The sequence below is a fragment of the Oryctolagus cuniculus genome, chromosome 4 (assembly GCF_964237555.1).
Source record: "Oryctolagus cuniculus chromosome 4, mOryCun1.1, whole genome shotgun sequence".
NCBI classification, from domain to species: domain Eukaryota; kingdom Metazoa; phylum Chordata; class Mammalia; order Lagomorpha; family Leporidae; genus Oryctolagus; species Oryctolagus cuniculus.
Window position 1 is genome coordinate 81,427,376 of NC_091435.1, and position 14,095 is coordinate 81,441,470.

A 14,095-nucleotide genomic window follows, 5' to 3' on the forward strand; every position below is an offset into this window, starting at 1 on the left:
GCAGGTATTTGGCACAGTGGTTAAGATACTGCCTGGCTTGCCTGCTCTATCACAGTGACTGGTTTGTAGTCCCAGATCATCTGCTGCTAACCCACTTTCCTGCTAATGCACACCCTAGGAGGCAGAGGGTAATGGCTCAAGTACTTTGATGCCTGCCACCCATACCTGAGACCTGGATTGAGTTCCGGGCTCCTAATTTCAACCTGGCCTGGCCCCAGCTGTTTCAGGCATTTGGAAAGTAAACTACCAGGTGGAAGATCTGTCTGTGTCTCTAGATCTTTAAAATGGAATGAAAATAAATGTTTAAAAGAAAGAAACTGTCCAAGACATAACTGAAAATCTTGGACTGAAAGTGCCTAGGCCAATGAATAAAGATGTTCATTAGGACACCTTAGAACACCATGGGTAAAGGGAAGGGGCTAACAAGCACTGTGAGAAGAAAGGGGCCACCCACCAGGAGCAGCAGTCAGGGCAGCAGCCCACCCCTCTTGCTGCCTGCTGAGTGCTAGCAGAGACAGCAATGATGACTGCAAAATGCTATGGAGAAATGTTTGCAAGGTAGATTTTGAGATCTCCTACCAATCACAGTAGAAAAGTGATGCTGTCTGTCACAGACAGGGGAGAATGATTTGGGATCCAAACAGCAGGGGTCACCCACTGTATGCAGGGGAGGTAGACCCCAGCCAGGCCCTGCATCCAGGAGAAGGCAGGCCGCTTCAAAAAGCAAAGCATGATGGAGGGGGCACTGCAGGACACCCATAAGTATTTGAGAGCTCCTGGTGGGGGGGGGGCAGTTTAAAATAGCCATAAGACCCTAGAAAAGACAGCAAATAAAAATAATGATGTGTACTCCACATATTAGTTATCACAAATCAGAGACATCTGGCAATTTTGTTATTGTTTATAGCCCTTGTCTATACTCCTGAGTAACAGTGTTCTTTCTACTTACTACTTACTGAATTCTTTACTGAGAGGAGGATTAGGCTTGTGCTTACAAAGTAAATTTAAAGTATGTCAATGGAAAAATTAAAAGAAAAATAGGCTGGCACCGCGGCTCACTAGGCTAATCATCTGCCTGTGGCACTGGCTCCCCCGGGTTCTAGTCCTGGTCGGGGCGCCGGATTCTGTCCCGGTTGCCCCTCTTCCAGGCCAGCTCTCTGCTGTGGCCCGGGAAGGCAGTGGAGGATGGCCCAAGTCCTTGGGCCCTGCACTCGCATGGGAGACCAGGAGAAGTACCTGGCTCCTGGCTTCGGATCAGTGTGGTGCGCCGGCCACGGCGTGCTGGCTGCAGCAGCCATTGGGGGGTGAACCAATGGAAAAGGAAGACATTTCTCTCTGTCTCTCACTGTCCACTCTGCCTGTCAAAAAAAAAAAAAAAAAAAAAAAAGAAAGAAAGAAAAGAAAAATCAGAAAAGGTGGAGGAGTGAGGGTGGGAAGTATAATTATGTTCTTAAAGCTGTGTACATGACCCTGCATACAGTTCTATGGACTTACTTCTAAGGGTACAGCTAAAAACTTGCCATGGGACTCCAAATTTCATTAAGCTGGGTGGTAATAATGCCATCTTAAGTGTTAAAGTGATCATATAGATAGGATTAAGTCATAAAGGGATCATATAAATAAGATCAAGTGTCTGTTTATAACAATAGATAGAATTAAAAAGGAGAGAATGTTCCAACCTGGGAAGCAGTTCACACAGCAGACTCATAGAATGACAATCGCTCCAAAGAGCACGCTGACCTCAGAATTAGCCCTTAAGGCATTCTGGTCAGGTTGAAAAGACCATGAAAGCATTTCAGGCATGGAAAGTGAAGACACTATGACAAAAAAAAAAAAAATGTTATACATGAAGGATTTCTGAGAGTGAGACCCCAGTGGAAAGAAGTGGCCCGCAAAAAAGGATGTACTTGCTCGGGCTGACTTGCCCCAATTGGTAGAGTTGGAAACATACCAGGGGATTCCAATTCAATCCCATCAAGGTGGCATGTGCCAATGCCATCTCACTATTCCAAGTGATCAATTTCAGTTCACAATTGATCATAATGAAAGGACTAAGAGTCAAAGGGAGCACATAAACAAGTCTAGTATCTGCTAACACTAACCGATAGAATAAATAAAGGGGAGAGTGATCCAACATGGGAAGTGAGATACTCAGCAGACTCATAGAATGGCGGATGTCCTAAATAGCACTCTGGCCTCAGAATCAGCCCTAAAGGCACTCGGATCTGGCTGAAAAGCCCATGAGAGTATTTCAGGCATGGAAAGCCAAGACACTCTGGCAAAAAGATCTCTGTGAGTGAGATCCCAGTGGAAAGAACAGGTCTTCAAAGAGGGAGGTGCCTTTCTCTGAAGGGAGGAGAGAACCTCCACTTTGACTATGACCGTGTCTAAACAAGATAAGAGTCGGAGAACTCAAGGGGCTTCCATAGCCTTGGAAACTCATGACTGGTGCATAGGGAGATTACTGATGCCATAAACAGGAGTGTCAATTTGTAAAGTCAACAACAGGAGTCACTGTGCACTTACTCCTCATGTAGGATCTCTGTCCTTAATGTGCTGTACACTGAGGCTTAATGCTATAACGAGTACTCAAACAGTATATTTCACTTTGTGTTTCTATGGGGGTGCAAACGATTGAAATCTTTACTTGTACACTAAACTGATCTTCTGTAAAAAAAAAAAAAAAAATTATCAATTCCCAACTTGACTCTCACTGGGATTAAACATGACAATAGGTCTGATCTGATTTCATCATCATTTTAAAAAAATCATCTATTATTTTTCACTTTATGTTTCTGTGTGGGAGCAAACTGTTGAAATCCTTACTTAAGGTATACTAAGCTGATCTTCTGTATATTAAGATAATCGAAAATGAATCTTGATGTGAATGGAAGGGGAGAGGGAGTGGGAAAGGGGAGGGTTGTGGGTGGGAGGGACGGTATGGGGGGGGAAGCCATTGTAACCCATGAGTCGTACTTTGGAAATTTATATTCTTTAAATAAAAGATAAAAAAAAAAAAAAGGATGTACTTTCTCTGAAGGGAGGAGAGAACTTCCACTTTGCCTATGACCTTGCCTAATGGAGACTGTGTACTCAAAAGGCTTCCATAACCTTGGCACTCATGTCAAGAGCCTCAGGTGATAACTGATGTCACATGTAAGAGTTAATTGTTAAATTAATAACAGGAGTCACTGTGTACTTACTCCCCATGCAGGACCTCTGGCCTCAATGAGTTGTACAATGAGAATTAACTGTAAAATGTATTCCCAAACAGTATTTTTTATATTGCGTGTGTGTGTGTGTGTGCAAACTGTAGAAACCTTTACTTAGTATAGAGTTGGTCTTCTGTGTATAAAGTTAATTGATAAGGAATCTTAATGGAGAATGGGAGAGGGAGGAGGAGGTGAGGTGGGAGGGCAGTATAGTGGGAAGAATTACTATATTCCTAAAGTTGTACTTATGAAATTTATACTCATTAAATAAAAAAAAGTTTCTTAAAAAAAAAAGCTGTGGGCCGGCGCTGCGGCTCAATAGGCTAATCCTCCGCCTGTGGCGCCGGCACACCAGGTTCTAGTCCCTGTCCAGCTCTCTGCTCTGGCCTGGGAGTGCAGTGGAGGATGGCCCAAGTCCTAGGGCTCTGCACCCGCATGGGAGACCAAGAAAAGCACCTGGCTCCAGGCTTCGGATCAGCGCAGTGCACCGGCCACAGTGGCCATTGGGGGGTGAACCAATGGAAAAAGGAAGACTTTCCTCTCTCTCTTTCTCACTGTCCACTCTGTCAAAAAAAAAAAAAAAAAAAAGCTGTGTACATGAATTGCATGGAATCTGCTTACTGTAAACAATGACAACAGGCAGCAGGTTGAATCAGCTTGCGAAAGGTAAGTCCACATCTGCACCCCAGGGACCTGTGAATGTTCCCTTATCTGAAAAGAGTCTTTGTAGATAGACTTCCGTTAAGGATTTCCAGTGAGATCAGCCTGAGTGACCCAAGTCCTACTTCTAGTGACAAGTGGTCCTTAATAGAGACACACAGAGGAAAGACCATAGGGGAAGGGTGTATAAAGACAGAGGCAGAGATGGGAGTGATGCGGCCAGGCAGGATCCTCCCTGGGAGCCTTGGAGGGGAGCGGGCCTGGCTGTACCTTCATTCCAGCCTCTGGCCTCCAGAACTGCAAAAGAATAAATCTCTGCCACTTTAAAGTGTGGTAATTTGTTAGGGCAGCCCTGGGAAACTGACACATGGAGTAAGTTTCATTTCAGGAAAAGCCGGAAGACAGACAAGAAAGCAAACAAGCCAAGTACATGATTTGACCCAAAAGTAAACATTTTTAAGTGCATGTGTCATTTTTATTGTATATAAAAATTAATATTAGAAGGGATAATATATTATGAATAAATTCTCAACACTGTCTAGCAGAAACTTAAACAAATGTTTGGTGTTAAGTTAATTGCTAAGGCAAAAGAACATCTATAAATCATCAAAGAATAGGACAACCTAACAGAAAGATAGGGGAAGATGATAGTTCAAAGAAAAAGAAATACAGGTAGCAATAAGAAAAGTTATCTTCATTAATTTAAACATGCTTGCCTTTCATCCTATGAATTCTATTTATAGCCCTTGATCCTGCAGAAATAAGTTCCACTTTTGTACAAGATGTTGACATCAGCACTGTTGGTAATAGCAACAAATGGGAAAAAAATCTAACTATCTATCAAGAAATCTTTAAATATAAAGCATTTTGAATCTGCAAAATGGAGCGCCATGCAGGGAAGGATGCTCATGATGTGTGACAGAGTGGGGTAGCAGGATTCAGCTGCACTGCCTGAGAACTGTGCACAGGTATTCCCTACACGCACAAGCAGCCTGGAAAGGTATGTGCCAAGCTCCCTTTGGGAGTAGGAGAATCCAGAGAGAGGCGTCAAACTTTCATTGTTCACTTAAATTTTTTTTTACAAAGGAACACTTTGTCTCCCAAATAAAGGGGAAAATACAATTGAAGTGTATTAAAGAAAACACTTTTTCCTAAATTAAAATTATAACTCCTGTGCCTTCTAAACATGCCTGCCAATTCTTGGAGACTTTTCCGTTCGGAAGGCAGCAGCGAATTCCCCTCCTTTTGAAGGTGCCCATGCTGCAGGCATGCTGCGTAGCTTGGGAGGCTGGGCCTGGGAAAGGCGATCACTGGCCCGGCTCTGTGTGCTCTGAGGGGAGTCAGCCACCCCTCGTCTGGAAGGCCACTCACCAGCCAGCTCTCCAGCCCCAACAGAGCCTGGATCCCCTGCTGACCTCTGACAGACTCTCACGGGAGACCCCCAGCCACACCACTCCAGCTCCCTGGCCCCCAAAAAAGCCACAGGTAGATGCTGATGGTTGCTTGGCTCCACTAAATTGTGAGTGATTTGTTCAATAGCAATAGACGAGGAAGACACGGACACTGGCAGGAGGAAGAACGTCCCATTTGTCACCTTACTCTTACATTACGTATCTCAGCATTGCTTGGACTCCTCTAGCTTTTTATATTCAAAGAAGGGAAAGAAAACTAGGTTAAAACTGTGCTTAAAATTTAAACCACTGCCTACAACGCCAGCTTTCCATATGGGCACTGGTTCAAATCTTGGCTGTTCCACTTCTGATCCAGCTCCCTGCTAATGTGCATGGAAACGCAGTAGAGGATGGCCCCAGTAATTGGGTCTCTGTTACCCATATGGGAGACCCAGATGCAGCTGCATGGGGACTGAATCAGTAGATGGAGAGTTTCAGTGTCTGTCTGTCTGTCTCTCTCTCTCTCTCTCTCCCCCCCCCATCCCTCCTTCCCTCCCTCTGACTTTTCATCTAACTCTGCTTTTCAAATAAATAAATGAATCTTAAAAACTTGTTTTAGGACTTTTAAAATAACACTAGTGAAAGAGAACAACATGACCTTGGATTTAGCAATGATTTTTTGGGTACAACTCCCAAAGCATCATCCATGAAGGAAATAATTGACAAGTTAGATTTCATGACGGTTAAAAACTTCTGCTGCAGACCAGCATTGTGGCACAGCAGGTAAAGCCTCTGCCTACAGTGCCAGCATCCCATATGAGTGCTGTTTCAAGTCCCAGCTGTTCCACTTCTGATCCAGCTCCCTGCTGACGGCCTGGGGAAAGCAGTAGGAGGTGGCCTAAGTGCTTGGGCCCTGCACCACGTAGGAGACCCCAGTGAAGTTCCTGGCTCCTGGTTTCAACCTGGCTCAGCCCTGGCCATTATAGCCATTTGGGGGAGTAAACCAGCAGACAGAAGATTTCTCTCTCTCTCTCCCCTACTCTCTCTGTAACTCTGCCTTTCAAATAAATAAAACAAAGCTTTAAAAAACACACACACACACACACACAATTCTGTTGGGGCAGGCATGTGGCTTAGTGGTTAAGGTGTCAGTTAAGCCCACATCCCACAGTGCAATACCTGGGTTCCATACCCACCTCTGCCGCTGACTATGACTGCTTGCTAATATAAACCCTGGGAGGCAGAGGTGACAACTCAAGTCACTGGGTTCCTGTCACTCACCTGGAAGACCCAGGCTGAGTTCCTGGCTCCCAGCACAGGCCCAGCCCCGCCCAGCCCAGCTTTATCTCTTGTGGAATTGGAGGAATAAGCCAGATCAGAGCTCTGTCTCTCTCTTACATAAATTCTTAAAAATAAATTAAAACATCTGCTTTGCAAAAGATACTTAAGAGAATGAAAAGACAGGGTAGGGGAAAATCTTTACAAAACACCTATCTGATAAAAGGCTTGTGTCTAAAACTCAACTGGGGGGGAAAAAAAAAAAAAAACAGGGGCAGGCATTCAAACTAGTAGCCATGATGCACATCCCACGTAGGAGGGCCTGGATTTGCTCCTGGCTCCGGCTCCTGACTCCAGCTTCCTGCTAATGCCGCCCCTGGGAGGCAGTGGGGACGGCTCAAGTAATTGAGTCCCTGCCACCCACGTGATAGCTGGAGTGATGAGCTCCTTGTGCCCAGCTTGGCCTGACCTAGTCCTGGCAGGAATTTGAGGAGTGAACCAGCTGAACAGAGCTTTCTCTCTGTATGTGTGTGCGTGTGTCTGTATATATCTACCTTTTGAATAAAAAAATAAATAATTGAAAAAGGGCAAAATATTTAGACAGACGTCACTAGAGATGATATGTAGATGGCAAACAAGCAGACAAAAACATGCTGAGCATCAACATCACTAGAGAATCGTCAATTAGCACAGTAATGAGACTTCTGCACACCTACCAGAATCACTCAAACAAATTTTTTAAAAATTGACAGTACAGGGGCTGGCACCATGGCTCACTTGGTTAATCCTCCACCTGCGGTGCCAGCATCCCATATGGGTGCTGGGTTCTAGTCCTGGTTGCTCCTCCTCCAGTCCAGCTCTCTGCTGTGGCCCGGGAGGGCAGTGGAGGATGGCCCAAGTGCTTGGGCCCCTGCACCCACATGGGAGACCAGGAGGAAGCACCTGGCTCCTGGCTTCGGATCAGCACAGCGCCAGCCGTGGCGGCCATTTGGGGAGTGAACCAACGGAAAGGGAAGACCTTTCTCTCTGTCTCTCTGTCTATAACTCTACCTGTCAAAAAAAAAAAAAAAAAAAAAAAAACCTGACAGTACTAAACTCTGACAAGGAGGCAGAGCAATGGGAATTCTCATTCTTTGCTGGTGCAAATGCAAAGTGGGACAGCCACTTTGGAAGACAGCTCCGCAGTTTCTTACAAAGTAAATATAGCCTCACCATGAGATCCAGCGAGCACTGCTGGGTATTCACCCAAATGAGTTGAAAATGTATCCTTATAAAAGTCTGAACACAGCTGTGTTTTATTCATACTTGCTAAAAATTGGAAGCAACCAAGACGCCCCTCAGTGAATGTATACCCAGACAACAGAATGCTCGGTGATGCTATCAAGCCACAAAAAGCCATGGAGGAAACTTAAATGCATACTATTTAGTGAAAGAAACAAGTCTGAAAAGACCACCTACTGCACAGTTCCAACAATATGCCATGCTGAAAACTCAAAACACAGAGGCAGGGAAAAGACTGGGCTGTCTGGGGTAGAGGTTGGGAGGGATTCATAGAGGGAGTGGGGGTGTCCAGGGCAGGAGACTCTGGATGCTGCCACGGATGAAGGACATGATAGATCAGACAGGGGACAGACAGCAAGATGGTCTCTGAAGCTATGGATGTCCATTAATAGTAATGTGTTCATCCATACGACGCGAGCCTGGGAGGCGTGCAGGGGGAAAGAAGCAGTATACAGAACCTCTGCACTATCTGATGAACCTACACCTGCTCTGAACACTATGCCATTCATGTTTTTAAAAGAAATACGAGTAAGTTGGAACAAAAGCAGGAAGGAGATCAGACAGCCACACAAAACTTGACCAGAAAGACAATGGCTGCTAGCACACAGGCTCAGTTCCTTCCAGTCATTTTTCAAACGTCTCTGTCACTTTTCTTAAGAGTTGCAGTCCCTCTGCTAAACCCATTCTGAAGGCTGATGGTCTGGTTTTGTGTGGATTTCTAACCACAAGGAAAGTAACCCATATAAACTATTGGTGATACCAAAAACAGATCCTACAGGGGCCAGTTGCTATGGGAATGATTGAAAATAAATTTCATTTCACACTACACCCTGCTAATGTGCTGACCAGAAGGAAGGAGAAATATTTGGAGTAACTCAGAGGAGCAGCTGAGAAAACTTCTAATCACAAAGAAGGAAAACATAGCAGCCCCGCAAGGATTCAAGGAGGCCAGGAGCATCCGTCAGTAATGTGACCGCATGTGCCCTTTCAGTGACCATGCCCATGGTCAGGGCAGGGCTGGCAGGCTGTGGAAGCCCCCAGGAATCCAGACCGGGGTGGTCTCATGCCTTCAATGACAGTTCAAGGTCAAGGGCCAGCCTCCCCTTCGTACGTGGGCCATCTCTGCAGGGCCAAGGGAAAAAAGCCACACCTTCCAGCCAATGGAGACACTCCCAGCGGCTAGCAAGCTGCCAGTGTGGGGACCACAGTGTCCTAAATCTGGGACTGGGTGCCAGAGCCCCTTCTGTGCAGGGGTTGACCATTGAGCACTGAATCATCTGGGGCTCAGGGAGAGGGACCAAGATGACAGAGAGCAGGAAACACCAGGGTGTTCAAGGCAGTGACGATCTTCCAACAAAAGAATTATAACATATGAAGTGATGAGGCCAGATCGGCACGTGCCAACTGCACTCTGACCTTTCTACAACCAACACTGTTAGAAAAGAACACACATCAGGGCGGGCAGTGTGGCACAGTGGGCAAAGTCGACACCTGTGATGCTGGCATCCCTTACGATCACTGTTCAAGTCCCAGCTGCTCTGCTTCCACTCCAGCTCCCTGCTAATACACCTAGGAAAACAGCAGAAGATGGCCCAAGTGCTTCAGCCCCTGCACCCAGCTGGGAGATCTGGATGGAGCTCCAAGCTCCTGGCTTCAGCCCGCCCCAGCCCTAGCCACTGTGGCCATTTGGGGAGTGAGCCAGCAGATGGATGGAAGATCTCTCTCTCTCTCAATCAATCTCTCTCTCTCTCTCTCTCTCATTCTCTAACTCTGTCTTTCAAATAAATAAAAAATAAATCATTAAAAAACAACAACAACAAAGAACACACATAAAAGGCAGCTTCATACAGAAAAGGTGGAGTCACTATGCCAAATAGACACCATGGAACGTGAGAACAGGCCCAGCTCCCACCTCAGAGGATGGCTCGGCTTTAGGCGCAAACAGATCCACGGTCACATCCACAGGTGCGATCGTCTTTGAGCTTCGGCTTCCTTATCTGTACAGCGGGTGTGATTGCTCTTACCTCATGAGGTGGTGATAAGGACTAAACAAGAAGAGCTAAGTGCTAAGCACGAGACCTGGCACACAGCAAGGGCTCAGTGTGATGCAGTCACCGTCACCCCCATCACCACCAGTGGAGGTCATCGTGAGAGACAGCATGCTTTTGTTCTGTGTTTTTTTTTATTTTTTTTAAAGGCAGAGTGGACAGTGAGAGAGAGAGACAGAGAGAAAGGTCTTCCTTTGCCGTTGGTTCACCCTCCAATGGCCGCCGCGGCCGGCATGCTGTGGCCGGCGCACCGCGCTGATCTGAAGGCAGGAGCCAGGAGCCAGGTGCTTCTCCTGGTCTCCCATGGGGTGCAGGGCCCAAGCACCTGGGCCATCCTCCACTGCACTCCCTGGCCACAGCAGAGGGCTGGCCTGGAAGAGGGGCAACCGGGACAGAATCCGGCGCCCCAACCGGGACTTTGTTCTGTGTTTTTAACACAGCTGATAAACCCTTGCCCTGTCCAGATTCCAATGGAGATGCCTGGGAACTGTCACAGCACAAAGACAGAGTCCTGAAGTGTGAAATATCAGGCAGTTCCTTGTTTCCACAGCATCCTAGGAACAGCCCTGTTCTCTGGAAAGAAGTGAAGACTTTCAAGGGCAAACCACCACAAATCAGAAAAGTGCAAAGTCAGGGACATCCTGGGTGACAGCTCCTCACACAGAGGGTAGCATTTAGGGTTAAGGTTGCTGAGAGGAAAACCCAGGATTTTATTAAATGGTGATTGATTACAAATATATGACACCATTCCCAAAAGGTGCAAGGCTATACTCACTGCCTATTTTGTGTATGTGTAGTTAACAGATTCATATTTTTATTTTGGGGAAAAATTTAATACAGAAAACCATCATCAAACACACCTCCCATCTCCCAGAAATGGCAATTGTTGACATTGGTTATAATACACCAAGTCTTTTAAAAAAAAGTGAGAAAGAAAAAAAGAAAGTATGACAGATAAAATCAGTTATTAGTCTTCCCTAATCCTAGATGCACTCTGCCCACTCTCTTAACCACTGATACCAATTTGATTGGTTGTATTTTTTTACTTTGCTTCACCTAAATGTTCTGGCTTTCCTTATAAGTAGAAATAAAATAAAAGGAAATGTATCAAATGTGCTGAGTGAGGGGCCGGAGATGTGCTGTAGCAGGTAAAGCTGCTGCCTGCAAGGCTAGCATCCCACATGGGCACCAGTTCGAGTCCTGGCTGCTCCACCTCCCATCTAGCTCTCTGCTATGGCCTGGGAAAGCAGCAGAAGATGGCCCAAGTGCTTGGGCCCCTGCACCTTTTAGGAGAGCTGAAGGAAGCTCCTCGCTCCTGGCTTTGGACTGGCTCAGCTCCAGCTGTTGCAGCCATTTGGGGAGTAAACCAGTGGATAGAAAACATCTCTGTCTCTGTCTTGTCTCTCTCTCTCTCTCTGACTCTGCCACTCTGTAACTCTACCTTTCAAATACATAAACATGAATCTTGAAAAATGTGCTGAGTGAAAAAATCCTTATGAAGAGGGGCTAAAGAAGGCATCTGCGGAGCTGCCCCAAGACTGACCCATGTACCTGCTCAGGAGTGGCCCCTCCCGACCAGCAGGCAATGCCTGGGAGGGGGAGGGGCAGAGTCAGCCAGTTCACATCTTTAGACACACACCAGCAGAGCAGATGCACCAAAACCTCAAAAGGCTTACCTGGGTCCAGGTGGCTGAAAGAGCCCACCACAAAGTCCAGCGTGGACACGGCCAGCAGGAGCAGCAGCAGCAGCTGGAGGCGGATGATCCACTTGACGCCCGCCAGGTTAATCCCCAGCAAGGCCAGGAGCACGGCCACCGAGATACCTCGCACGGCCCAGATGTCCCCGAGGCCCAGCAAATCCGAGATGGACTCAGCAAAGCCAGTGATGTACATGGCACCTGCAACACACTGATGGGGGAGTCCAGGTAGGCAGGGCCGGCCAGACAGCAGAGCCCCGGGAGCCGGCCCCCACCCCCAGCTCTGCTCCCCTACGACTCCAAACGCCCCCAGGCCCAAATCCAAGCTGTCAGTGGTAGCTCAGATGAAAAGACTGTGGGAGGAATGGCTGGGACTCTGGGCCAAAGAGGCCTTTAGAGTTCTGGGTCTGCATCACTCAGGTACTAAATACAGAACAAGAACACCCAGGGGGTCCTGGACAGAGCCACACAAGGGCACCACAGCAAACCACAGGGCTTTTCCATTTCTTTGTTGCTCAGTATTATTTTTACCATTATCTAAAGCTTGGAAGTGGGGGGGGGGTGGCCCATCTTTTCACATCACACGCAACAAAGACCACCCAAGACTGCCCAGGTGAATGTACTTAGCTCCACTCACTGGCTGCTAATTAAGTATAATGAATGTCCTTGGCTTAGGGATGTTGCATGTTAACTTACAAATATTTTCCCAGTAGAGATGCAAATAACTTCTACCCCATGGAACAGATAATCCAAAAGATGAGGTTTTTTGTACTGTAAGACATGAACTAATCTCGTGCCTAACCTAGCAGTCTTACCCTCACATTTGTTTATGAAGTTGCCCAGCCATGAATACATGGATTTGATCTTCATCCCACACAGGGTCTGGATCTATATACTCGACTCCTCTTTAATATCTTACTGCCTTTTCCATTAATTCATGAGTTAAAAAGTCTTTGGTATGCATCTATTTTACTTGTGCTTGAGGGTCATGGTTTTATCTTCCTGGAAATATTTGAAAAATACTTCAAACAGTTGAAAATAACACCAGCCTCATTTTGTGCCTGTCCTCGGCCTCAGCCCCCCTTCTGCTAAGGTTCATCCCTCCTCATCACCCAGGGCCAGCTGGGCACACCCCTCTCTGTAGCCCCAGTCTTGCCTTTCTCCCCAACACACTCCATCAGTGTCCCACCCCACCTTCTCCTTCCCATCTGCTGGTTCACTTCCCAAATGCACAGAAATCTGTGGATGAACAGTGCTCCGGGGAGCAGGCACCACCACACACCAGCACTTTCTGGATGTTCCAGACAGGCTACAGAGCTTCTGCACTTGAGAGGAGTTCACGGACAAGGCACTCCTCGCCAAGACAGGCTTACCGTACGATGAGGCATACGTATTTCTGTCAGCGTTCCCCAAACTTGCACTCTTAGTGTAAACAGCATTCTAACCCTGCTGGTGCCCCATAACGGTAGACATGTCTGTTTAGATTTGAGTTGAGGGGAAGCCCAAGAAATATAGAAGAAATACAATCATTACACAGACAGACAGACCCACGGCCTCCTGCATTTACCCAAAAATGCACTTTCTCTTTTATTTATTTATTTTTTGGCTTCTGCCTTTTTAAAAAAAAAATATTCATTTTCATTTTATTTGAAAGGCAGAGTGACAGAGAGGAAGAGAGAAATCTGCCACCTGCTAGTTCACTCCTTAAATGCTCACAGTGGTCAGGATGGGGCCAGACCAAAGCCAGGAGTGAGGAACTCGATCTGGGTCTCCTATGTGGGTGACAGAGAGGCAGGGGCTCGAGGCATCACCTGCCGCCTCCCCGGGTGCACAACAGGAAGCTGGGTCAGAAGTGAGTGAGCAGCCGGGACTTGAACCAGGCACTGCAGTACGGCAACACGGGTGTTCTAAGTGGCAGCTTAACTCACTGTGCCATAGCACCTGCCCCTCCAACTTCCTCTACACCCATCGCCAAGGGCGTGATGGTGCTACCAATGCTTTTCCATCTGCTGTTGGCCAGGCCAGCAGGACTCTTCACGGCAGATCTAAGTCAGACATGACAAGATGGGGGGCACGAATCAGCTCAGAGGGCCTCGAACCCACAGAGCGCGCAACGCCAGAGCCCGATGCGCCATCTGCTCCTGTGTTTCCTCAGCTGGAGAACAGAGCTGGCTCCCCCGAGGCGAGCCATGCTGCAAAGGCTGCCTTTCTCTCCAGGCACTCCAGGAGAGACTCTCTCTCTCCATTCTGCACCTAAGGTTGCCTTCCTGCCCACAGACGCCAGCGACAGGAGGAGAAAAGGCTCTCGGGATTGCTTGACAGTGCCCGTGGTCAGGAGCGAGGGCTACAAGACCAGCGACCTGGGGAAGGGTCCTCCCCACACTGGGCTTCCCTTCCTTGCCTAAGAAACGCAGAGGCTGACACTGCTTACTTCCCACGGCCGTGAAGATTCAGCGAGACCATTCACGCAGAGTGCTAGAACAATATTTGGCTCCCAGTTGAGTGATAGAAATGACTGCTATCGGCAT

The 14,095-nt window shown here is 47.3% G+C and overlaps 1 protein-coding gene across 5 annotated transcripts in view; it reads right to left on the bottom strand.

Annotated features, from left to right (window-relative positions):
* Nucleotides 1–14,095, bottom strand: part of SLC12A8 (solute carrier family 12 member 8) — a 190,679-nt gene that overhangs the window by 127,609 nt on the left and 48,975 nt on the right. For all 5 annotated transcript variants that reach the window (XR_007924633.2, XR_011387963.1, XM_051859211.2 and 2 more), the window contains exon 5: nt 11,547–11,778. Coding sequence is in view for 3 of the 5 variants with exons in the window: in XM_051859211.2 (XP_051715171.2) it covers nt 11,547–11,778 (232 nt within the window). In the remaining 2 variants the exon portion in view is untranslated. The remainder of the gene's footprint in view (nt 1–11,546; nt 11,779–14,095) is intronic.